Here is a 27,772-nt window from a genome sequence, read left to right on the forward strand (position 1 = left end):
TTAAACTCAAATTCCACCAATTGCCATGGAGGGATTGGGTCCCAAGGGTCTCTAGATTACTAGTCCAGTGACAATACCACTACCCCATCGCCTCCTGACATTGAACTCCCTGTCCCCACTGCAATTTTACCAGTGGTAGGCGAAGCGTCAGGAGGCACACCCACCTGTGGGCTAATTGAAGCCCTTAATAATCACTTAGGTACCTCCTCCTGCTGCATTGGGATTTTACCCTCAGCAGCAGGAGATCGACACCATGGACAGAGTTCTTCCCTCGTTGGGCAGGCGCGCGCCCGACCAAATGAGAGTAAAATAGTGTGATGGTGTTGGGTGAGCGTTCTAATGTTATCATGTACTCTCGCGATATTTCACTCGACGGGCGCGCGTGAGAGGCGGCAGCGCGCCCACTGACAATTAAGAGGCCTATTAAGGCCCTTAATCAATTAATTAAATCTAAATTTTCACTGCCCGTCCAAATGCTCGGTGGTTGGGCGGGCGAAGAGACCAAGTGGCCTTTGCATTTTTTGCAAAACCTCACCCATGGGCGGGATGAGGTTACGACCAGTGATTTAAAAAATCTTTAAAAACTCATTTGTAACATGTTTTCCTTATTTTTTAACTCTTTATTTTTAATGTTAAAAATCTTCAGCTCCCTGAGGCAGCTCAGTGCCTTCAGGGAGCTTTCACTGCATGAACCTGCGTGCATACACACACTTCAGCACTCATGCTCTTCCCGCCCGCACCCCAGCAGCGCTGAGGCTCCCAGAACGCGTTTCCCAGTGGCTGACTGTTAACTGGTCAGCCAGCGCAAAATCGCAGTCAGGGCCCAATCGCAGGCGGTGATCGGTTTCGTGGCCACTCCCAGGCCCGCCCGCTGCAACCACCCGACGAGGTAAAAGTCATGCCCCATGTGTGCAGCCCAGCAGGTTTCACTACATGGACTGGTGGCCAGTCAGCACCTCACAACTCTATTCTCCCCACCCTCCCACACCCCCAGGGCTCTGTTTACCCCCATCCCACTGGCACCCCTGATTTTACTCCCACATTCCTATTCCCCCCACCTTCACCATCCCCCTTCCCCCAACGCCCCTAGTTCTGCTCAACCACCCACACCCACCACCACCTCTCCCCCACTCCTTTCCCATCCCCTCCCCCCGGCACTGGTCCAATCCCATGACCATCATCCCCTGCAGCACCAGCAGATTCCTTGCTGAGTTGACAAATCTTAATTACTGTTTGTACCTTGATAGTTCTTTTTTCAGTCAATTGAATGGCAGGAATTGAAAGTAGATGTGACCACCTGTGTCAAAGAAGCACTGGCGGTGAAGGGAAGCTGGGGGTGATGGCTACAGGGTGGGGACGTGACGATGATTGGAGCAGGACAGATGGTAAGGGTTCAGCCAAGCCGAACGTGGTGCTGGAGTGGGGAGGGGGAGCTAGAATTAAAAGTCCCCATTAAAGAAGCCATTTAAAATTGAAATCACTCCACTTCACCGCTGACCACAAGATAGGCCAATACATTATTAGTTACGTAGACCTGAGGCCTACTCTCCACTCCCTGATGTGGGCTGGAAAGCTCATCAAGGCATCAAACTCCATGAACTGGAGCAATAACTGCTGGCTTAGCCAATGACGCCCAGATCCCATGAAGGAATAAAAATAAAATCAGAGGGAAGCCTCATAATGGGTTTGTTATACTTGAGAAATACTCGGGGTGCACAGAATTCCTTTGAAATGGCATCAAGGGAGACTAGATTGACCATCCTTCATAGCTGAACCTCCACCATTATAAGCTCCAGTGATCTGAGAATGATGCCAGGTTCCCCAGACCAATTTTATCCAAAAAAATCTTTTAAGGACAGCCAGCAGCCCCTCACTGCAGCAATCTGCCCCTGAAGCCCTGGTACTTCCGCAGGCTGTCATGCAGATTACGTCCTGGAAGTGCAATTTAAATATTTAAATTAGCTGATATTTTAATGGGGTGAAGGCAGTTTGAAGTCTCATAGACACAACATGAGTCCGATATGCAAATTGTGATGTTTTGCATGGCATATGGATAATGTCACCTTTTTGATGGAGACTGCTTGCTAGGCTGCAAACACAACTGCAAAATTTGAGCGGAGCAGGCCCCTCAGCCCTGAGGTCTCTGAAACAATTGTTAGACCCCATTTTAGTAAATTAAAGGTGAGGTGCCCCTGTTCTCAGTCACTACCCTGGGTATCTGAAAAACAGCCTGATCAGACATTACATTTTTCAGGCATCGTTGTGGCATAGGACATTAACCTTCAAAATTAACCCTCATTCCAAATATGTAAAAAGGGCCAATTTCTACCCCATTACAGTTGTAAAATTCTTTATTGGCCAGACACTCTGGTTACTCTTATCAGAATCACAGAATCACACAGTGCAGAAGAGGCCCTTCGGCCCATCGAGTCAGCACCGACATGTGAGAAACACCTGACCTACCTACCTAATCCCATTTACCAGCACTTGGCCCATAGCCTTGAATGTTATGATGTGCCAAGTGCTCATCCAGGTACTTTTTAAAGGATGTGAGGCAACCTGCCTCCACCACCCTCCCAGACAGCGCATTCCAGACTGTCATCACCCTCTGGGTAAAAAAGTTTTTCCTCAGATCCCCCCCTAAACCTCCTGCCCCTTACCTTGAACTTGTGCCCCTCATGACTGACCCTTCAACTAAGGGGAACAGCTGCTCCATATCCACCCTGTCCATGCCCCTCATAATCTTGTACACCTCGATCGGGTCGCCCCTCAGTCTTCTCTGCTACAACGAAAACAATCCAAGACTATCCAATCTCTCTTCATAACCTAAATGTTTCATCCCAGGCAACATCCTGGTCAATCTCCTCTGCACCCCTTCCAATGCAATCACATCCTTCCTATAATGTGGCGACCAGAACTGCTCTCAGTACTCCAGCTGTGGCCTCACCAAGGTTCTATACAACTCCATCATGACCTCTCTACTTTTGTAATCTATGCCTCGATTGATAAAGGCAAGTGTCCCATATGCCTTTTTCACCACCCCACTAACATGCCCCTCCGCCTTCAGAGATCTATGGACACACACGCCAAGGTCCCTTTGTTCCTCAGAAGTTCCTAGTGTCATGCCATTCATTGAATACTTCCTTGTCAAATTACTCCTTCCAAAGTGTATCACCTCACACTTTTCAGGGTTAAATTCCATCTGCCACTTATCTGCCCATTTGACCATCCCGTCTATATCTTCCTGTAGCCCAAGATACTTAACCTCACTGTTAAGCACTCAACCAATCTTTGTGTCATCTGCAAACTTACTAATCCTCCCCCCACATAGTCATCTATGTAGTTTATATAAATGACGAATAATGGACCGAGCACAGATCCCTGTGGTACGCCACTGGACACTGGCTTCCAGTCATTAAAGCAGCCTTCTGTCATCACCTCCTGTCTCCTACAACTAAGCCAATTTTGAATCCACCTTATCAAATTACCCTGTATCCCATGTGTGTTTGCCTCCTTTATAAGTCTCCCATGTTGTACCTTGTCAAAGGCTTTGCTGAAATCCATATAAACTATATCAACTGCAGTGGTATCTAATATCTCAGATCAATACTCAGCAAGCAACTCAGTTATATCAAGAAGAAGGACCACCACCACCTTATCAGGGAAACTAGAGATAGCAAATAAATACCAGCCTTGCCAGAGATGCCCACATCATGAGAATTATAAAAATAATCTGCATTGAAAAAAAGTGGCTGATACAAAGGCTGTGCAACAAGTCAGCAAGAATGTCAAATGAGAAAATAAAAAAATCTGGAATATTCAACAAAGTATGTTGCAATTAAAAGGCACACCTGTTATCTACAGATACTGAAAGCACTTTATAAGGTTAGAATATGAATAAGGATGAAGTTCATCGTAATATATCTGCAGAAAAGCATCTATTTATTTCTCAAATGATTATAGCACTTTGCTTCCATTACATTATCTGGGAGTCCATGCCATTTGTTCATCATTACTTCAGTCATTACAAGACTGTAACATGTATAAGCTCATCAAAAGGTTCAATAATAGTCCCCAGATGTTTTCAAGGTAAATGATGCAAGTTTACCTCAAGTGTGAAACCAATGACTTTGAAGCACTGTTCCAGTGCTTCAAATTGGGCCTTGTAGAAAGAATTGGTTACAATCTCTTCCATCATTGTAATTTTCTCATCCTGAAGGTACCTGAAAGATTTCAAAAGATGAAATTGATCCAAATTGATACTAAATTAGACAATGGAAAACATAAACAGAAATGTCCACATTGCAAAAGTGCACAAATTAGTGTAAATACGTTGCAAAATGGCACTGGTCTCATAATGTATGTAGTGTACATGGTGTGACTCAACTATTTCTTGTTTACCACTGCAACGGTCAGCTAAAATATTTCTTCGCTAGTCAGTTACTGAGAAGTCAAAGTAGAGCCTAAGCTCTTTACTTCTCTCTTAAACCGATCAGAACCATTGTGTGAACGAAAAGCAGCACCAAGTTCCCATTGTCAGTCAGACTCCGGTACTACGAGAAGACCACATCATCCTCAACCCTACAGTGCTGTAGCCTCTATATATGCAAAATTACCTTGGAGGTTGACCTTTGGACAACTTATAATGAGCTAGCTTGTTCTTCTGTGCCAGGCCAGCATAGATATAGTAGAAAATGTGGAAGTTTTTCTCTCCTCTGTAAGAAAATTAGAACATTTTGTTTGGTGAAAATAATAACATAGCAATTTGCCCTGTCATCTGAATCCACCAACTGCTACAGCCTCTTATTATTCTGTGAGTACCATTGGATGAGGCCTGAAATGTTTCAAATTGCTTTAAAACAGCAACTAAAGTTTTCTTCTTTACTCACGGAGCCTGGTGGATGACTCTTGACTTCTCAAGCAGGTACTCTGAGATCTGAGCCCCCATGACTGTCCCGCCACTGGTAAACCTCATTTCCAAGTACTTGCCAAACCTGCTGGAGTTGTTGTTGATTATTGTGCAGGCATTTCCAAATGCTTCTAGTAAGTTGTTTACCTGGAGAATCTTTTCCTGCAGCATCCTGTTATTGGTCTGAAAGACAAAAGAAAATTACTTTGCTGGAAAGATTGCTTGAGGGTAAACTTGAAAAAGAAACTTTAATTTACCTTTAATCACTGTCTATTTTTCGTCCTCTTTTGTAAACCCTCAAACTCCACTCCACCTTCCTTCAGGTGGAATGGTCTAAAATATGGGCTTTTCTGTAGTTGCTATTAATATTGATCCATCCCAATTAACAGGAGACATAATTCTAGTGGTAGGCTAAGTATTCTTGCTCATTGCTCTTCCCAGGAAAGAATTGGAGTACTGTATATACTTGTGTAAAAGTCAATCTTGTGTAAAAGTCAATCCTGAGCAAAAGTTGACCCCATGATTTTTGACCTAAAAACTGTAGTTTTTCATAACTTTATGTAAAAGTCGACCCTACTTTTTCAGGGATCAAAGCCCACTGCCTCTTCCTCTCCTATGGTGTAGGGAGTAGGGGGAGGATCCATAATGAAAACAGAGAGAGACAATAAATAGTTGTTGTGGGCGACACTACCCTTGTGAATTAATTTGAGAGCCATGTTAGGTGTGCCAGGAATTGTGTTTTGGTTGAAAGTAAGCACCTCAAAAAGATTACCCGTGTAAAAGTCATCGCCATATCTTTTTGCTTAAAATATCGGTCTCAAAAATTTGACATTTACATGAGTATATATGATATTTCTGTGATGCATCCAACTCACTTTTAAAAGCAGCATGTAGAGGAATTCAAATAACAGCTGGAACCACTGCCACTTATAATAAACAAGAATAAGTCACATTCATTCCTAAATGATGTTTCACAAAGGTCTAATAATAAAAATAAATGACATTGGAAGTCACTGATGGTGAAATGCATTCCCCAGTGTCGACACAAAGCAAGGAAAAGGTTGCAAGTTGGCTTTGTTGATCTCAGCCAGAGCAACAGCTCCCAATCTCAATTGCTATCTAATGACCTCTACTTAAAAGTAAATATGTTGAGCACTAGAACAAGGACAAGATTGAGTTTGGCTGCATTGTCCTATGTGATATCATATCCCTTACTCTTTCACTGTTGGGGTTCATGCTGTAGCATGGCCAGTGTGGTGCCAGAGGGTTGTCAGTTCCTGTGGAAGTGCACTCTAGCAAGCTTCAGTTAGCTTCAGGAGAGAATAATGTAAAGAGGAAGGAGGTTGGGGAGAAAGAAGGATAGAATTCAATTTTGTAAACATTAATCTCCTGCAGAAAATTCAAGTTCATTTTTTAATTTCCTTTAATGGGACCATAAGGGTCATTCGTTGGCTACCAATTAGATAATGGTTTATAAACTCTTAACGTGCATAGAAAGCTTTGTGGTAACACCACTATGATGTTTAACTTTGTTTACCAGGGGTTGTCCCTGCTTTTTCTGTCAAAATGATAGTGGATGAATGGGAGACCCTCCCCTCCAACCTCCTGAGAAATTTACCCCCAATAGGTTTACATACCAGCAGTTCAGGACAGAGTCAACCAAGTAACAAAGCAACCAGATAACAAGCGTTGTAATGATGGTCAAACAGAAATTGTGTGATCTGTCTGGTCATTAATAACATTTTTAAGATTTGTGTTCATAGTTAAAATGTTATTGTATGTACAATGAATCCTGATAAGAGCCTTAATGCTTGCCAATAAATGTTACACTTTCTCATAATTCTAAATTCTGTACTAAAATCAAGTATTTTGTCAAACAGGAGTAATTGGTGTACTTTCATGCATTGTTACTTTATGTTTAGGGTCATTAATATGCATAATTCAGGCATTCTGTACAATCAGAATGAAAAATGTACATTCTAGTTCTGCACAAGAGCAATCAATGTGCTTGAATCAAGAATTCTGAGTACCAAGAATGAGCAAGATGAGATTCTGTGCTTACATAAGGTATTAGTTTATCTTGAATCAACTCACTGGGTAGGAATCCCATGGCTGGAATGCTACTTTTACACCTCCTCAACATTGCTTTTCATTCAATCCAACTAGTTTTCCAATGGGTGGGTTAGGTTAAAATTGTCCCCTTGGTGCATTGTTGAGAGTACCGTACCTTTCCAAGGACAGTGAGTTGCTCGACTAAGAAGTGGGTACTTTCAGTCTTCCCAGCGCCACTTTCTCCACTGATCACAATGCACTGACATAGATAAGGAACACACATTAGTCACCGCATCCTTTTATTGACATCACAAACTACATGAAGAGAACCAAAAATATGAAATGGTGTAGGTTTATTTCACAGTATCATAGAACAGTTACAGCTCAGAAGAAGGCCTTTTGGCCCATCCTGTCTCTGCTGGCCCTCTGAAGGAGCAATTCATCTAGTGCCACTCCCCTGCCTTTTCCACATAGACCTGCAAACTTTCAGATAATAATCCAATTTCCTTTTGAAAGCCTTAATTGACCCTGCCTCCATCACACTATCAGGTAATGCATTCTAGATCCTCATCACTTGCTGAGTGAAAATGATTTTCCGCATGTCGCCATTGCTTCTTTTGCCAATTACCTTAAATCTCTGCCCTTTGGTTTTTGATCCTTCCACCAATGGGAGTTGTTTCTTGCTATCTATTCTGTTCAGACTGCTCATGATTTTGAATACCTCTATCAAATCTCCTCTCAACCTTCTCCAAGGAGAATAGTCCCAACTTCTCCAAACTTCTTACATAACTAAAGTTCCTCATCCCTGGAGCCATCTTCGTGAATCTTTAATGCACCCTATGTAATGCTGTCATATCCTTCCTAAAGTGTGGTGCCCAGAACTGGACAAAATACTTCAGCTGAGGCTGAACCAGTGTTTTTGCAGGTTTAACATAACTTCCTTGCTTTTGTACTCTATGCCCATATTGATAAAGCCCAGGATGCCGTATGCTTTACTAACCACTCTCTCAACTGGTCCTGCCACCTTAAATGACTTATGCACATAGGCGAGGCAATGGCATTGTGGTACTGTTGCTGGACTAGTAACCTATAGGCCTAGGCTAATGTCCTGGGGACATGGGTTCAAATCCCACTAGGGTAGCTGGTTCAATTTAAATTCAGTAAACAAATCTGGAATTAAAAAGCTAGCCTCAAGACTGCTGCCCATGAGTTGATTGTTGTAAAAACCCATTTGGTTCACTAATGCTCTTTAGGGAAGGAGATCTGCTATCCTGGTTACATGTGACTTCAGACCAACAGCAAAGTGGTTGACTCCTAAATGCCCTCTGAAATGGCCTAGCAAGCCATTCAGTTGTATCCAAACCACTACAAAAAGGAATGAAATTGGATGGATCACCAGGAATTGACCTTAGCATGGGGAATGACAATGGCAATCTCAGTCCTATTGACCCTGCAAAGTCCTCCTGACTAACATCTGGGGACTTGTGCCAAAATTGGGAGGGCTGTCCCACAGATTAATCACAGTGGCAGCAGTGTCTACCATCTACAAGATGCACTGTAGCAGCTCATCAAGGCTCCTTCAACAGTACCTTCCAAACCTCTACCCCCTAGAAGGACAAGGGCAGCAGATATATCAGAACATCACCACATCACCACCTGCAAGTTCCCCTCCAAGCTGCACACCAACCTGACTTGGAACTATAAAACCGTTCCTTCACTGTGGCTGGAATTCCCACCCTAACAGCACAGTGGGTGTACCTACACCACATGGACTGCAGCGGTTCAAGAAGGCAGCTCACCACCACCTTCTCAAGGGCATCTAGGGATGGGCAATAAATGCTGGCCTAGCCAGCGAAGCCCACATCCTGTGAATGAATAAAAAATATATACTCAGATCCCTCTTCTCCTGAGTCCCCTTTAGAATTATACCTTTATTTTATGTAGTAACTCCACATTCTTCCTATCAAAATGAATCACTTTACACTTCTCTGCAGTAAATTTCATCTGACACTGGTTCACCCATTCCACCAACTTGTCTATGTCCTTTTGAAGTTCTACACTATCCTCCTCATTGTTCACAATACTTCCAAGTTTTGCATCATCCGCAAATACACCAAAGCTATATATACATGTATATACATATATATATATTTTTTTATTCATTCATGGGATGTAGACTTTGCTGGCTAGGCCAGCATTTATTGCCCATCCCTAGTTGCCCTTGAGAACATGGTGGTGAGCTGTCTTCTTGAACCATTGCAGTCCATGAGGTGTTGGTACACCCACAGTGCTGTTAGAAAGGGAGTTCCAGGATTTTGGCCCAATGACAGTGAAGGAATAGCGATATATTTCCAAGGCAGGGTAGTGAGTGACTTGGAGGGGAACTTCCAAGTGGTGGTGTTCCCATCTATCTACTGCCCTTGTCCTTCTAGATGGTAGTGGTCGTGGGTTTCGAAGGTGCTGTCTAAGGAGCCTTGATGAATTCCTGTGGTGCATCTTGTAAATGGTACACACTGCTGCTACTGTGCGTCGTTGGTGGAGGGAATGAATGTTTGGGGATGTGGAGCCAATCAAGTGGGCTGCTTTGTCCTGAACGGTGTCAAGCTCCTTGAGTGTTGTGGGAGCTGAACTCATCCAGGCAAGTGGGGAATATTCCATCACACACTTGACTTGTACCTTGTAGATGGTAGACATGGTTTGGGGAGTCAGGAGTTGAGTTACTTATCGCAGGATTCCTAGTCTCTGACCTGCCCTTGTAGCCACAGTATTTATATGGCTAGTCTGTTTCAGTTTCTGGTCAATGGTAGTCCCCAGGATGTTGATAATGGGGATTCAGTGATGATAATGCCATTGAACGTAAAGGGGCGATGATTAGATTTTCTCTTGTTGGAGATGGTCATTGCCGGCACTTGTGTGGCACGAATGTTACTTGCCACTTGAGTAACTCAACTCCTGACTCCCCAGAGCCTGTGCACCATCTACAAGGCAAAAGTCAGGATCGTGATGGAATACTCTCCACATTCCTGGATGAGTACAGCTAGAACAACACCCAAGAAGCTTGACACTGTCCAGGACAAAGCAGCCTGCTTGATTGGCAACCCATCCACAAACATTCACTCCCTCCACCACCAATGCACAGTAGCAGCAGTGCATTGCACTGCAGGAATTGACCAAGACTCCTTAGACAGCACCTTCCAAACCCACAACCACTACCATTTAGAAGGACAAGGGCAGCAGATAGATGGAAACACCACCCCGAAGTTCCCCTCCACTTCACTTGTCAGCCCAAGCCTATATGTTGTCCAGGTCTTGTTGCATTTGGACATGGACTGCTTCAGTATCTGAGGAGTCGTGAATGGTGCTGAACATTGTGCAATCATCAGCAAACATCCCCACTTCTGACCTTATGTTGGAAGGAAGGTCATTGATGAAGCAGCTGAAGATGGTGAGTGAAGCCACTACCCTGATTTCCCAGAGCTGAGATGACTGATCTCCAACAAGCACAAACCTTTGTGCTAGCTATGACTCTAACCAGTAGAGAGTTTCCCCACTGATTCCTACTGACTCCAGTTTTGCTCGGGCTCCTTGATGCCACACTCGGTCAAATGCAGGGGTAAAGCAAGGTTCTAACACCAATCCCTTCGGATCTCCACTATAAGCCTTCCTCCAGTCTGATAAAAAACAACTGTTGACCACTATTCTTTGGTTCCTGTCACTCAGCCAATTTTGTATCAAAGTTGCTGCTGCCACTTTTATTCCATAAGCTCCAACTTTGTTCACAAACCTGTTGTGTAGCACTTTATCAAATGCCAATTGGAAGTCCATGTACACCACATCAACAACATTATGCTCATCAACCCTCCCAGTTATCTTATCAAGAAAACCCAGGGATGTTAGTTAAACGTGTTTTGTCCCTAACAAATCTATGCTGGCTTTTCTTAGTTATACTGCATTTGTCCAAGTGACTATTAATTTTGTCTTGAATTATCATTTCTAAAAGCTTGCCCACCAATGGGATATTTGTTGTGGAATCACAGGTACCTGATCTGAGTTGTAAGTGGCCATAGCCTGGTAAGCAATGTCTGCCACAGCAAAGATGTGGGGTGGATTGGCAGTACGCTTCGCGCCAATGTACTGCTTGGAATGCTGTTAACAACAAAACAGAAATTAGCTTTGACATAATGATGTAATAATTGCTAGTAATGTGTTTACTCTGCTGATACTAGGAACCGAATGATCTTTGCAACATACAGATGATTAGATGATTATTTGCCTATAAATGAAGGTATTGATACAAATATGTTGAAAATCAAACTGATGCCAATATATAAAATGTACAGCACAGAAAGAGGTCTTTTGGCCCAACAAATCTGTGCCAGTATTTATGCTCTGTTTGAAACTCCTCCCATCTAACCCTCTCAATGTAACCTTCTTTTCTGCATGTGATTATCTAGCATCCCCTTAATGTAAATGAGTTTGCACTGTGTAGTTCCTGAAGACAATACTAGATTCTTCATTTACATTACAAAGAAACAGACTCATGCTCCATGATTCCTAAGGGGTCTAGATATACAGAGGCATTCCCCTATGCTATCATTACCACTAGGTTTCCAGTAAATTTAGACACCAGATTACTAGCTAATCAGGAAACATGAACACATTTTAAACTCACCACCTAGGAGGCAAAATATGTGCGGAGAGGGGACGTGGGTGGTGTGGTTAAGATGACAGGGGTCAGGGATGTTGCTCCGCATTCCCAAAGTGATGGATTAATGAAGAGTTCAATGATGAGTGCAGGAGGGCATGCCAGGAGCAGCACCAGGCATACCTAAAATTGAGGTTTCAACTTGGTGAAGCTGCAACTCAGGATTACTTGCATGCCAAACAGCATAAGCAGCAAGTGATCCACAGAGCTAAGTGATTACACAACCAACGGATCAGATCTAAAATAAAAACAGAAAGTGCTGGAAAAACTCAGCAGGTCTAACAGCATCCGTGCAGAGAAAAACAGGGTTAACGTTTCGAATCCGTATGACTCTTCTTCAGAGCTGAGGAGAAGTAAAAATGTGATGAAATTTATACTGTTTAAGAGGGGTGGAGCAGGTGAAGCTGGATAGAAAGCCAGCAATAGGTGGAGGCAAAGGAGAGATTGACAAAGACGTCATGAACAAGAGGACAAAGGTTAATGGTAGTGGTAAGGGCTAAAAAAGGGTGCTGATAGTGGCATTACGGCAAGAAAGCAGAATGTGATAATAGCAGGACAAGAGTAAGCACTCTGTGAAAGAACAATATGAACAAGTGACAGGGGGCCCTTGTTCAGGTGGGGTGGAAGGAGGGGAAGGTGGTGGGGAAAAAAGATCGAAAATAGGATAAAAGGTAGGGAGAAAACAATGAATAACTGAAAAAAAATAAAAAAAATAAAAATAAGTGGATAAAAAATAAAAAATAAAATAAAAATGAATATCAAAAAAGGGGGTAAAAAGGGGCTGAGGATAGCGGAGCGAGTTCATGGTCTGAAGTTGTTGAACTCAATGTTAAGTCCAGAAGGCTGTAAAGTGCCTTGTCGGAAGATGAGGTGCTGTTCCTCCAGTTTGCATTGAGCTTCACTGGAACATTGCAGCAGGCCAAGGACAGACATGTGGGCATAAGAGCAGGGTGGTGTGTTGAAATGGCAAGCAACAGGAAGCTCTGGGTCATGCTTGTGGACAGACTGAAAGTGTTCCGCAAAGTGGTCACCCAGTCTGCATTTGGTCTCTCCAATGTAGAGGAGACCGAATTGAAGAAAGTGCAAGTGAAGCACTGCTTCACCTGAAAGGAGTGTTTGGGCCCTTGGACAGTGAGGAGGGAGGGGGTAAAGGGGCAGGTGTTGCACCTTCTGTAATTGCATGGGAAGGTGCCGTGGGAGGGGGATGAGATGTTGGGGCTGATGGAAGACTGGACCAGGGTGTCCCAGAGGGAACAATCCCTACAGAATGCTGGCAGTGGGGTGAGGGTAAGATGTGTTTGGTGGTGGCAAGATGCTGAAGTTGGTGGAAATGGCGGAGGATTATCCTTTTAATGTGGAGGCTGGTAGGGTGAAAATAGAGGACAAGGGGGAACTTATCATGGTTCTGGGAGGGAGAGGAAGATGTGAGGGCAGAGGCGTGGGAGATGGGTTGGACACGGTTGAGGGCCCTGTCAACCACACAGGGTGGGAAACCTCGGTTAAGGAAGGAAGACATGTCAGAAGCACTGTTTTGGAAAGTGGCATCATCAGAACAGATGCGATGGAGGTGAAGGAACTGAGAGAATGGGATGGAGTCCTTACAGGAAGCAGGGTGTGAGGAGCTGTAGTCGAGGTAGCTGTGGGAGTTGGTGGTCTTGTAATGAATATTGGTGGACAGTCTATCACCAGAAATTGAGACAGAGAGGTTAAGGAAGGGAAGGGAAGTGTCGGAGATGAACCATGTGAAGGTGATGGAGGGGTGGAAGTTGGAAGCAAAATTGATAAATGTTTCCATGTCCAGATGAGAGCATGAAGTGGCACTGAAAGTCATCTATGTACTGAAAAGAGAGTTTGTGAGGGGGTCTGAGTAGGACTGGAACAAGGAATGTTCCACACACCCCATAAAGAGACAGGTATAACTGGGACCCATGCAGATACCCATAGCCACAGCTTTTATTTGGAGGAAGTGAGACAAGCTTAAGGAGAATTTGCTCAGTGAGAGAGCAAGTTCACCCAGACGGAGGAGAGTGGTGGATGGGGATTGTTCGGACCTCTGTTTAAGGAAGACGTGGAGAGCCCTCAGACCATCCTGGTGGGGATGGAGGCATAGAGGGATTGGACGTCCAAGGTGAAGAGGAGGCAGTTAGGGCCAGGGAACTGGAAAGCGTTGATATGATGTAGGGCATCAGAGGAATCGCGGATGTAGGTGGGAAGAGACTGGACAAGGGGAGAGAGAATTGAGTCAAGATAGGAAGAAATTAGTTCCATGGGGCAAGAACAGGCTGACATGATTGGTCTACCGGAACAGCCTTGTTTGTGGATTTTGGGGAGGAGGTAGAAGTGGGCTTTCCCGGGCTGGGAGACTATGAGGTTGAAAGTTGTGCAAGGAAGATCTCCAGAGGAGATGAGGTCAGTGACAGTGCTGGAAACAATGGCTTGATGTTCAGGGGGAGGTAGGTGGAAGTGTCTGAGAGTTGGCGCTCAGCCTCTGCGAGGTAGAGGTCAGTACAAGATACGAGGATCAAATCTAAGCTCTGCAGTCCTGCTACATCCATTAGTGAATGGTGGTGGATAATTAAACAACTCAGGAGGAGGCTCCACAAATATCCCCATCCTCAATGATAAGGGAGCCCAGCACATTAGTTCAAAAAATAAGGCTGAAGCAATCACAACGATCTTCAGCCAGAAGTGCCAAGTGGATGATCCATCTTGGCCTCCCCAACATCACTGATGGCAGTCTTCAGCCAATTCGATTCACTCCTCATCATATCAAGAAGCGGCTGAAGGCACTGGGTACTGCAAAGGCTATGGGCCCTGACGAGTTTCCGGCAATAGTACCGAAGACTTGCGTTCCAGAACATGCCACACCTCTAGCCAAGTTGTTCCAGTACAGCTACAACACTGGCATCTACCCGGCTATGTGGAAAATTGCCCCGGTATCTCCCACAAAAAGCAAGACAAATCCAAACCAACCAATTACGACCCCATCAGTCTACTCTCAATCATCAGGGTGATGATGATGGAAGGGGCCATCAACGGTGCCATCAAGTGGCACTTACTTAAAAATAACCTGCTCACTGACGCTTAGTTTGGGTTCCGCCAGGATCACTCAGATCCTGATCTCAATGCAGCCTTGGTTAAAACATGGACAAAAGAGCTGAATTCCAGAGGTGAGCTGAGAGTGACTGCCCTTGACATCAAAACAGCATTTGACTGAATGTGGCATCAAGGAGCCCGAGCAAAACTGGAGTCAATGGGAATCAGAGGGAAATCTCTTTGCTGGTTGGAATCATACCTAGCACAAAGGAAGATAGCTGTGATTGTTGGAGGCCAATCATCTCAGCTCCAGGACATCACTGCAGGAGTTCCTCAGGGTAGTGTCCTAGGCCCAACCATCTTCAGTCATATCATCAATGACTTTCCTTCATCATAAGGTCAGAAGTGGGGATGTTCACTGATGATTGCACAATGTTCAGCACCATTCGCAACTCCTCAGATGCTGAAGTAGTCTATGTCCAAATGCAGCAAGACCTGGACAATATCCAGGCTTGAGCTGACAAGTAGCAAGTAACAGTTGCCGCACACAATTGCAGGCAATGATCATCTCCAACAAGAGAGAATCTAATCATCACCCCTTGACATTCAGTGGCATTATCATGGCTGAATCCCCCCACTATCAACATCCTGGGGTTACCGTTAGCCATTTAAATACTGTGGCCACAAGAGCAGGTCAGAGGCTAGGAACCCTGCAGTGAGTAACTCACCTCCTGACTCCCCAAAGCTCGTCTATCATTTACAAGGCACAAGTCAGGCGTGTGATGAAATACTTTCCACTTGCCTGGATGAGTGCAGCTCCAACAGCACTCAAAAAGCTTGACACCATCTAGGACAAAGCAACCTGCCTGATTGGCACCCCATCCACAAACATACACTCCCTCCACCACTGACACACAGTGGCAGTCGTGTGTACCATCTACAACATGCAATGCAAGAACTCACCAAAGTACCTTGGACAGCACCTTCAAAACCCACGACCACTACCATCTAGGAGGACAAGGAAGTTTCCCTCCAAGCCACACACCATCCTGACTTGGGAATATAATGCCATTCCTTCACTGTCGCTGGGTCAAAATCTTGGGACTCTGTCCCCAACAGCACTGTGGGTGTACCTACACCACATGGACTGCAGCAGTTCAAGAAGGCAGCTCTCCAACACCTTCTCAAGGAAAATTAGGAATAAGCAATAAACGCTGGCTAAGCTAGCAATGCCCACATCCCATGAATGGAAATAAAAGAAAAATCAAACAAGGCTCAGGAATTTAAATTGCCCAGGTCTTATGCTGATCTATCTATGGGGCTGAATTCCCTCCAGACCCACATCTCAACATACTCAGATGGCTCAATCATTTGCATTAGTTGTCCTAACATGGACTATAAAGAGATTCCCATTATGCTTCTGAACACTGGCCTAGCAAGCTACTGAGTTCTATCCAATACCATGACAGCAAAGCATAACAAGAGTAAAACCTCTGGTCTGAAAATGATATTGGCACACCCTGTTCTGTTGATCCTATAAAGTCATCCTTGCTAACATTTGAGGATTTGTACTGTTCCGAATGTGAGACTTTACAAGGTGGTTATGTTTTAAACTGTCTTTTTTTAATGTAAGATAAAACAGAATGTCCTGAAATGGGGGATGGTGAAATCATACTAAGCACTGCCTGGAGACAGGCCCATGTGATTTGGTTGTCATGGGGAAAGAGGCCTAGGCTGAAACCCATAGAAAATCAATCATGTTATGATCACTGCGACCTAGAGGCTGATTTACTATGTGGTCATTAATTAATTCCTTCTCATTGCACATTACCAGGTCTAGAATAGCCTGATCTCTGGTTGGCTCTAAAATGTGCTGCTCTGAGAAACTGTCCTGAATACACTATGAACTCATCTTCCAGGCTACCTTTGCCAATCTGATTTGTCTGACCTATGTGTAGACTAAAATCACCCATGATTATTGCAGCACCATTCTTATATGCCCCTATTATTCCTGTACACTCTGTCCAATAGTGTAGTTACTGGTAGGAGAACTATAAACTACTCCCGCAAGTAACTTCTTAGCTTTGCAATTTCTTATCTCTACCCAAATTGATTCTATAGAACTGAATCTTTAGAACTGAGAACAAAGGAAAAAAAGTTATTTTACAAGCACATTAAGAGTAAGAGGATAAGTGGGAAAGAGTAGGGCCCATTAAGGACCACAGTGGTAATTTGTGTGTGTTGCCGGAAGATGTAGGTAGGGTTCTAAATGAATACTTTGTTTCAGTGTTCACAAGTGAGAGGGACAACGTGGGTATGGAAATCAGGCAGAAGGACTGTGATATAATTAAAGAAATTAGCATAGAAAGGGAGGAAGTGGTCTGCCAGGTTTAAAAGTAGATAAATCTTCAGGCCCGGATGAAATATATCCCAGGCTGTTGAGTGAAGCAAGGGAGGAGATGATAGGGCCACTGGCAATAATTTTCAATACCTCTCTGGCCACAGGAGAGGTGCCAGAGGACTGGAGGACAGCCAATGTGGTATCGTTATTCAAGAAGGGAGGAAGGGATAAACCAGGGTACTACAGGCCAGTCAGTCTAACCTCAGTGGTGGGGAAACTATTGGAAGCAATTCTGAGGGACGGAATTAATCTACACTTGGAGACGCAGGAATTAATCAAGGATAGTTGGCATTGTTTTGTTAAGGGGAGGTCATGTTTGACCAATTTGATTGAATTTTTCGAGGAGGTGACCAGGTGTGTAGATGAGGGCAATGCATTTGACATAGTCTACTTGGACTTCAGCAAGGCTTTTGATAAGGTCCTGCATGGGAGACTGATAACGAAGGTAAGAGCCCATGGGATCCAAGGCAATTTGGTAAATTGGATCCAGAATTGACTGAGCGGCAGGAAGCAGAGGATGATGGTCGAGGCGTGTTTTTGTGACTGGATGCCTGTGTCCACTGGGGTTCCACAGGGATCGGTGTTGGGTCCCTTACTGTTTGTGGTATATATAAACGATTTAGACTTGAATGTAGGAGGATTGATCAGAAAGTTCGCAGATGACACAAAAATTGGTGGGGTGGCAAATAGTGAGGAGGATACCCTTAGATTATAGGAGGATATAGATGGCCTGCTCAGATGGGCTGATCAGTGGCAAATGGAATTTAATCTGGATAAGTGTGAGGTGATGCACTTGGGCAGGACAAACAAGGCATGGTAATACACGGTGTATGATAGGATCCTGGGAAGCACTGAGGATCAGAGGGACCTTGGTGTGCACGTCCACCGGTCCCTTATGGTAGCAGGACAGGTAGGTAAGGTGGTTAAGAAGGCACATGGGATACTTGCCTTTGTTAGCCGAGGCATAGAATATAAGAGCAGGGAGGTTATGCTGGAACTGTATAAAACGCTGGTTAGGCCACAGCTAGAGTATTGCGTGCAGTTCTGGAATCCGCATTATAGGAGGGATGCGATTGCACTAGGGAGAGTGCAGAGGAGGTTTACCAGGATGTTGCCTGGGCTGGAGAGTTTTAGTTATGAGGAGAGATTGGATAGACTGGGGTTATTTTCCTTGGAGCAGAGGAGATTGAGGAGGGACATGATTGAGATGTATAAAATTATGAGGGGCATAGATAGGGTAGAAATGAAGGAACTTTTCCCCTTGGTGGAGGGATCAATAACCAGGGGGCATAGATTTAAGGTAAGGGTCAGGAGGTTTAGAGCGGATGTGAGGAAGAATTTTTTCACCCAGAGGGTGGTGGGAATCTGGAACTCATTGCCTGAAAGGGTGGTAGAGGCAGAAACCCTCATAACATTTAAGGAGTATTTGGATGTGCACTTGCGATGCCATGGCATACAAGGCTATGGGCCTGGTGATGGAAAATGGGATTAGAATCATTAGGTACTTATTTGACAGGTGCAGACTCGATGGGCTGAAGGGCCTTTTTCTGTGCTGTAGATCTCTATGACTCTATGGCTATCTCTCACTATTGTATTAATGAATCCGTCCACCTTCCCTTGATCCCTTGATATCCAATGGCAGTATGTCATCATCAATATCCTGGGTGTGACCGTTGACCTGAAATTTAACTGAAGCAGCCACAATAATGCTGTGACTACAACAGGTAAACAGAGGCTGACAACTCCGTGATGAGTAGTTGGTGGTGTAATGGAAATGTTACTGGGCTAGTAATCAAAGGCACAGTAAAATGTTGTAGGGGCAAGGGTTCAAACCCCACTGTTGAAGCCTAAATTCAATTAATTAATAAATTTCAGTTGAAAATTAACTAGTTTCATGGTCAGTAATAGTGATCATAAAACTAACACTAATTTTTGTAGAAACTCATCTGGTTTACTAATATCCTCAGGGTGACCAACCTGGATTTTACGGGACTGTCCTGTAATTTCACTGCCCTCCCCTTCCCCTAGTAAGGCCTTCCCAGGATGTGTTTTGTCCCAGATTTCTTCTGATCTGTATCCTTTGTGTCTCTGCATGCACGCTCTGGTTCACACAGCCACAAGGGAGCAAAGAAACCACTCACCAGCACGTTCCTCTGAGAGTTGTTTGGCTACAGCAGCTGGGTGGTCTGGGTTCTGGACTGTCCAACAGACGTCTGTTGGGTGGGGTCCCAGCTGGCTGTGGTAGTATCAGACACAGAGCGGACCATGAGTCAAAGCCCAATCCCTCCCCCAGAGCCCCACCACACGCCTCCCCCACCAGCTCCCAAGGCCTTGTCAGCATCCCCCCATGGTGAAGTGTCCCTTATTTTTCTCACCCAGAATTGGTTGCCCTGAATGCTCTTACCTGGTCTGGCCTATATGTGATTTCACACCCACAGCAATGTCAGTGACTCTTAACTGCCTAGCAAGCCACTCAGTTCAAGGGCAATTCGGGATGGGCAGCAAATTGCCTTGCCAGCACTACAACAAGACAGAAATCAGGAGTGTGATGGAATACTCTCTACCAGCCTGCAGGAGTGCAACTCTAACAATGTTCAAGAAGCTAAACACCATTTAGGACAATGCTGCTTGCTTCAATGGCACATTCAACCATTTATTTACACACCAAGGCTGCAGTGTGTACTATTTACAAGATGCAGTGCAACAAAGCAAAGCTTTCTTTGACAGCACCTTCCAACCTGCCACCTCTACCACCTAGAAGAACAAGGGCAGGAGATACATGGGAACACCACCATCTGCAAGTTGCCCTCCAAGCCATACACCATCCTGACTTGGAAATATATTGCCATTCCTTCACTGTCATTGGGTCGAAATCCTGAAACTCCCTCCCTAATGGCACTGCAGGTGTACCTACACCAGGTGGACTGCAGCAGTTCGGGGAGGCGGTGGCTCACCATCATCTTCTCAAGGACATTTATGAATGGGCGATAAACGCTGACTTTGCCAGCGATGCTTCCATCCTGTGAATGATTTTTTAAAACATGCCTGATGCCATAACAAGTCATGGTTGCCTGTGCATCTGTTGTCACATTATTGGTGCCCATGATTCTAACTCTGGTCAGCTTTTATTAGCGTAGTTAAAATTAGTCTTGGGAGGGTTGACAGCTATTTCCATAATATCTTTTATTGTGAGACTAGCTGGTGTTCAGTCTCAGTAAGAGGAACCTTAACTTTGTTTCTCTCTCCACAGATGCTGCCTGACCTGCTGAGTGCTCCCAGCATTTCCTGTTTTTATTTCAGATCTCCTGCATCCACTGTATTTTGTTTTTGTGTAAGAGAAGTGGGAAGTGTGAACAGTGAGGGTGACACTCCACTTCTGTCACAAAGTTCTTTTGAGGTCCATGTTTTGTAGGGTGAGGATAAGTTGTTACAGAGGTGGTGACTGATCAGTGTGGTAATCTTGCAGCCATGCCAAGTGCTAGCATGAGGTTTCAGAGATGCCACAACATTCATAAATGCTTTGCTACAGGATCTTTTCTGGCACCAGAAGGACATTATATTGATATTGATCAAGGCACCTATCTAGTTTCATTCAGCAGATGACAAATGCAGAGTTCTACAAGGGTGGCAGGTGCATTCATTTCTCTCAAAAGTACAGAGAAACAGCACACCACACAGCCAAAATCATTGTCATTGCAAGCTTTTCCAGAGTGCTGAATGTTGTGTGGTGTACCTGCATCGGCAAACAGGAGCCATTCATCAATCTGATATAGTACAGCAACCACAGCAGCTCCTATTTCCTTATCATGGAGGTAGTCAGTAATGCCAGCAAAATCATCTTTCACAAAGTATCCATGGTTAATACATCCCCATTTCACCATTAATCAGGTGCTTTTGAAAGGGATAGCTGACACCTAAGCAGGCAGGAATAACAGAAGGTTTGGGGGAACATGGTGGTGTGATGTCATTGTACTAGTAACCCAGAATCCCAGACTAAAGCCCTAAGAGTGAAAGTTCAAAACCTATCATGGCAGCTGGTGGAATTTAAATTCAATTAATCAAATCTGCAATTGAAAACTAGTCTCAGTAATGGTAACCTTGAAACTATCATTGTTGTAAAAGCTCTAAGATAAAAACAAAATACTGTGGATGCTGGAAATCTAAAACAGAAAATGCTGGAAAAACTGTACAGGTCTGACAGCATCTGTGGGGAAAGAAACAGAGTTAATGTTTTGAATCCATATGACCCTTCTTCAGAGCTGAAAAGAAGTATAAATTTATACTGTTTAAGGTGGGTGGAGTAGGTGAAGCTGGATGGAAGGCCAGCAATAGGTGGGGGTAAAGGAGAGATTGACGAAGATGTCATAAACAAAAGGACAAAGGGGGTGTTAATGGTAGTGGTAAGGGCTAAAAAAGGTGCTGATAAGAAAGCAGGATGTGATAACAACAGAACAAGAGTAAGCACTCTATGAGAGAACAACATGGAACAAGTAATGAATGGCCCTTTTGGGAGGGGGTGGGGCAGTGGTGGGGAAAAGGATGGAAAAGGGGATAAAACAATGAATAACATTGAAAATAAATAAAACTAAGTGGATAAAAAAATAAAAAAATAATTTAAAAAAGGGATTAAAAAAAGGTCGCTTTCTTCAAAATTCTTTTCTTACCCATTTATTTTTATTTATTTATTCATTGTTTTACCCCCTTTTTTATCCCCCTTTTATCCCATTTTCTATCCTTATCCCCACCACCACCCCTCCCCCCCACCCCACCCCCAAAAGGGCCATTTGTTACATGTTCCATGTTGTTCTATCACAGACTGCTGACCCTTGTTCTGCCATTATCACATTCTGCTTTCTTACCTTCATGTCACTATCAGCACCTTTTTAGCCCTGCCATTAACACTTCCTTTGATAAAAACAAAAAGCTAAAAGCTACTGCGGATGCTGGAAATCCAAAACAAAAACAGAATTACCTGGAAAAACTCAGCAGGTCTGGCAGCATCGGCAGAGAAGAAATCAGTTAACGTTTCGAGCCTTCATGGCCCTTCGGCAGAACTGGAGCATAGTTAGAAGAAGGGAGAAATATAAATTGGTTTAAGGTGGGTGGGGGGGGGGGGGTGGGGGGTGGAGAGAGACACATTGAGGGTGTGGTGATTGTGGAGATGAGCAGATAATCAAAAGATGTCACAGACAAAAGGGTCAAAGAGGTGTTGAAGGTGGTGGTATTTGTCTGAGAAAAGTGCTAATTAAGAATGGAAGACAGGATATTCAAAGTACAGCTCTAGTGGGGGTGGGGTGGAAAGACTAAAGGTTTTAGTTTTAGATTTAAAAATAATGGAAATAGGTGGGGAAAGAAGAATCTATATAAATTATTGAAAAAAAAAGCGGGGGGGGGGGGGGGGCGGAAAGAAACGGGGTGGGGATGGGGAGTTTAAGATCTAAAGTTGTTGAATTCAATATTCAGCCCGGAGGGCTATAAAGTGCCTAGTCGGAAGATGAGGTGCTGTTCCTCCAGTGAAGCCCAACGCAAACTGGAGGAACAGCACCTCATCTTCCGACTAGGCACTTTACAGCCCTCCGGGCTGAATATTGAATTCAACAACTTTAGATCTTAAACTCCCCCTCCCCCCATCCCCACCCCGTTTCTTTCCACCCCCCCCCCCCCCCGCTTTTTTTTTCAATAATTTATATAGATTCTTCTTTCCCCACCTATTTCCATTATTTTTAAATCTAAAACTAAAACCTTTAGTCTTTCCACCCCACCCCCACTAGAGCTGTACTTTGAATATCCTGTCTTCCATTCTTAATTAGCACTTTTCTCAGACAAATACCACCACCTTCAACACCTCTTTGACCCTTTTGTCTGTGACATCTTTTGATTATCTGCTCATCTCCACAATCACCACATCCTCAATGTGTCTCTCTCCACCCCCCCCCCAACCCCCCCCAAACCCCCCCCCCCCACCCACCTTAAACCAATTTATATTTCTCCCTTCTTCTAACTATGCTCCAGTTCTGCCGAAGGGCCATGAAGGCTCGAAACGTTAACTGATTTCTTCTCCGCCGATGCTGCCAGACCTGCTGAGTTTTTCCAGGTAATTCTGTTTTTGTTTTTAACACTTCCTTTGTCCTTGTGTTCATGCCACCTTTGTCAGTCTAGGCCTGCAACACTGTATCTTAAAAGGAGTGATTCAAATATGTGATTTTTTTTGTTTGTCTTTTTTATTCTGTTAATAACCTAAGTGCACAATTCATTAATGAAATTCATCTTTTCTTATGTGTGTCTGTTTGAGTAAGTGAGTGTTTTTGCTGCGTATACATGTCAGGGTGTTGTGTGAATATATGTTTATTTTTGCTTCTGATTTAAACTTACCAAAAAGCCTATCTTGTGTCTATTATCAAAAGTCAAAACAATACAAACATCTTAAAGCACTCCCTCTAAAGTATATATCTTGTTGCAGACATCTGAGAGATGAGCAAGGGGAAAAGTCATCCCACCTTCTGTCTCCCATTCGTAACATTAGCACACAAATTAATTTGAACCCTGGAGTGTCAAACTTCAATTTAACGTAGATACAGAGCTGCAGGAGAGAAAACACCTAGGCCAAGATTTTCTAGTTGTCGGGTGGGCACCGCAGGGGGTGAAGGGGAGCAGCCGTGAAACGGACTGCTGCCCGCGATCAGGCCCCGACTGCAATTTCACGCTGGCTGGCCAATTAACAGCCAGCCACCATGAAATGCACGCTGCAGCACTGCTGGGCTGGGGGCGGGAGGAGTGCCAGCGCGGAAGTTCGCATACGCGCGCAGTTAAAGCTCCCTGAGGCACAGAAATGCCTCAGGGAGCTGAAGATTTTTAAAATAAAAAATAAAGAAATTAGAAATCTTAAAAACATGTCCCCTCATGTCACATGAGCAGGGACTTGTTAGAAGTTAAGTTTGAAAAGTTTTTAATATTCTGCCCCAACAAAAGTCTTCAAGACTTTCAAAGCCTCAAATGCATAGTCTTGTACTCATGGCAGCATTTCATTGTATTATAGGTTTTTTTGAATGCCTATAACCAGCTAATTGTTTCACCGTGAATTAATTGATAAATGAATATAACATAAATTGGAACATTGCAATATTTCTTTTCAACCCAGGTATCATGGGACTATCTTTGACTAACTCCGTGCATGCTCAGTAAATGAAGAGACTGAGTAATGGAACAGTCGGTCGCACTCAGTGATGTCTGAGCTTCAATGTGTTCTATTTGTTCCTGTAACAGCTAGTGATCATCACAGACAAAGGTCTGACTTGATACTTCATACTTTGTTTACAATTTTCCATGTAGATTGCAGATGATGAAGGTAGCCAACTATCTGGCTGAGGCTAGGTTCAGTAGCATTCTCATCTTCTGACAAACCTCTTATCATTGGCTGCAGTCTCTTACAAGGAGTTGCAATCATGGAGAGCTGATTTAATGTCACTCAGAGAAGTCTGACCTATTGACGGACAAATGTTTCAAGCTAATAGGGATGGACAAACTGCTCTGGTTGCTATTACACAGTACATAGTATTTACAGCACATAAACAGGCCATTCGGCCCAACATGCCAGCGTTTATGCTCCACATGAGTCTCCTACTACCCTACTTCATCGAATGCACATCAGTGTATCCTTCTATTCCTTTCTGTCTCATGTGTTTACCTAACTTTCTCTTACATATATCTACTCCAGTCAGCACAACTACTCCTGTGCTGGCAAGTTCCACATTCTAACGGCTCTCTGGATAAAGAAGCTTAATCTTGAATTTCCTACTAGATTTAATGGTGACGATCTTACATTTGCAGTCCCTATTTCTGGTCTACCCCATAAGTAACAGCTAGCGATCATCACAAACAAAGGTCTGACTTAATACTTTGTGCTTTCTCTACAATTTTACATGTAGATTGCAGATGATGAAGGTAGCCAAATATCTGGCTGAGACTAGGTTCAGTGGCCTTAGACAGGGCCCTGAAAACGGTTACAGGGGTTATGATGCAGCATTACCTAAACTCTGTGCTGCCTGCTAATTTAAATGATTGCAGCATGGGAGCATGCCGGCCAATGCAAGGGGTCTAGTCCCAAGGATCTGGATGCAGTGCCACAATAAGTTTAGTGACCTGGCATGACTGGTCAAGGTCAGTGAATCTATCTTCAAACGCCTTATTCCACTAGCTTCATGTCATGCCCAGTACAGATATGGATATACTACAAATTTTAAAGCTATATTTTAAGAAGTGAATACGGAAGCTGTTAAGATGGCTGCAGCATACCATGTAACTTTTGGCATTTGAACTGTTGAAAGTAGAGCCTGTGGCCAATACCTGATTAAATATGGACCTGAGCAAAAGAACCTCACAGTCACTTGTGAAATTCACACATCCCTTTGTTTAAGAATGGACCATCAACAAAGATAACATACAGCTGGTTTGTCTTTCTGTTTCATCATGGGCAAAAAAGACATTGGCCAGGATTTTCCCCTTGGCGATTTGGGGGCGGGGCCCGGTCACCGAGGGGAAAATGACGCAGAATGATGTGGAGAGGAACGTCCGACGTCAACCCGGTCCATTTAAATTTTTAGGAAGGCAGGCGCACAGCGAAATCAGCTGTCCGCCCGCCAACCTGTCAATGGCCAATTGAGACCATTGACAGGCTAATTAAAGTAATTAAGGACCTGCCCAGCCAACCTTAAGGCTGGCGGGCAGGCCAGGAACCCTAGCGGGCTCCAGATTATTCATGAACTTCATCCACTGGCGGGATGAAGTTTCATGTCCATTTTGTAAAAAATTAATAAAGTTTATGTGTTCTTTATTAACATGTCCCATCTCGTGTGACATTGTCACATGAGGGGGACGTGTTAATAATTTTTTAATGTTTCTATTTTTGAAGTTTTTTCCACTGTCAGTATTCTCCCTGAGACAGCACTTTGTCTCAGGGAGAAGTGCGCTCTTTCGCGTGCTTGTGCAAAAGAGCGCACTTTGACAGATGGGGATTCCCTTCCCCCGGAACAGGAAGCGCATAGCGCTTCCCGTCGGGGATGCCACTGGGCGGGCCTTAATTGGCCTGCCCACTTAAAATGGCGGCGGGCCCCGTTTCAGTGGCGGGGGTCGGCTGGCCGCCCGCCGCCAGGCCGGTGGGGCCCACACACCATCCGAGGGCAAGATTCTGCCCATTGAAACTCAGTGGGTGTTAGACAAATGTGAAATGGATCCCATCACCTTCCATTGCATTGTGAAGCTCCCTCACCCAAACATAAAAACATTGGCTGTCTCGAACTTTCAAGGTATGAAAAGTCACAACACGGAATGTTTATTGACCTAACACACCACCTTATTTGGAAAAGGACTCTGAACTTGTAACAAGATCACATGGGTGAGACAACCATATTTTTGCCTGGTTTTAAAACAGAAAGAAGCTACTCTGCAGACAGAGAGACCATCAAAAAGTCACCAAATCAGCTGCAAGTCAATTATGCAGCAAAGGTAATACACAGCAATATCTTGGAAGTGGGAGAAGGAATCTCACCAACCTGTTCCAACTGCAATTTCACCTGAGAACCAATCTCTTGAAAATTCAAATACAAGACTCTTCGCAGCTTACTAAGAAACCTCTTCTTACAAGACCTTTGCTCAACTAATAACATCAACTCATCTAAGAAACTACAGAGAGACTGTGGCAAATTATATATTGTAATTGTATTGTTTCTTTCCTTCATCGGTATCTAAGCTTTTTGTGAGTGATAGTGTGAGAGAGTCGGGTGAGTGAGACATCATGTTTTTAAACCTCCGGGGCAAGTGTGGGATAATAAATAATCTTTATTTTAAAACTCACAAAAAAGGCTTGCTGCTGGAATTGGGATAAATCATTCTGAGGGTAAAAAAAACACACACACACCTCACATACAGAACATTTGATCATGGACAATAATAAAACACATAAATTCTGTCCATGACATTCACCAGTAGCATCACACACCGGTCAGCGCAACATACCCGCATCATGTGACTCCCAACAATCTCCAATAATCATGACTCATACTTAATATTCATAGATTCACTTCAACCTCCCACACTGCTGTAAGCTCCACACTCACATCTTGCATACATTTTCAGCTGTTCAAACATGCTAGCCACATCACCCAAACACATTATACAATACTCATTGTATGTTCTTAGGCCATGAAGGAGACAAGGTCAATGGTCAATCATAAATGGGGCTGAAAATACCAAAGATGATAGTGTCCTCACACCTAAACCTTCTTCTCATATGCCACTTCACCTCCATCCCATAATCTCTTCTGGTTTAGAAGCCCCAGATGATGGAAGCATATAGCTTTTGCTTTCTCTTCCCACCTCACCATAACCCTACTCTTGTGTCTTTCTCGTTTCAGATACCTAAGAACTGAAACCTTGTCAGGCAGCATGGAAGAGCAAAAGGTGGAAGAGCAAGAAGACAGAGCAAGAAGAAACACCATCTCCTGCTGTAAAACCCGAGGCTCAAATACTGACACTGCTTTAGAGAATAGTTTAGAAGCAGGATCTGAATGTGGTGAGATACTGGGCACAAGTGGCCTGCAGCCAGGGCAGGGGACAAGGGTAGTACAGGTGCCAGCTCACCAGAGGGTGAGATTGCATATTAGTTCTGCTGTTA

The 27,772-nt window shown here is 44.0% G+C and overlaps 1 protein-coding gene across 1 annotated transcript in view; it reads right to left on the reverse strand.

The window, feature by feature from the left end:
• Positions 1 to 27,772, reverse strand: part of myo3a (myosin IIIA) — a 599,990-nt gene that overhangs the window by 272,591 nt on the left and 299,627 nt on the right. Inside the window, exons 11-15 of the mRNA XM_078535585.1 lie at positions 11,003 to 11,107; positions 7,137 to 7,220; positions 4,890 to 5,092; positions 4,617 to 4,715; positions 4,109 to 4,223 (exon numbers count right to left, since the gene is read on the reverse strand). Of these exons, the coding sequence (XP_078391711.1) occupies positions 4,109 to 4,223; positions 4,617 to 4,715; positions 4,890 to 5,092; positions 7,137 to 7,220; positions 11,003 to 11,107 (606 nt within the window). The remainder of the gene's footprint in view (positions 1 to 4,108; positions 4,224 to 4,616; positions 4,716 to 4,889; positions 5,093 to 7,136; positions 7,221 to 11,002; positions 11,108 to 27,772) is intronic.

Source organism: Cetorhinus maximus, chromosome 3 (genome assembly GCF_964194155.1).
Source record: "Cetorhinus maximus chromosome 3, sCetMax3.hap1.1, whole genome shotgun sequence".
In the NCBI taxonomy this organism is placed as follows: Eukaryota; Metazoa; Chordata; class Chondrichthyes; order Lamniformes; family Cetorhinidae; genus Cetorhinus; species Cetorhinus maximus.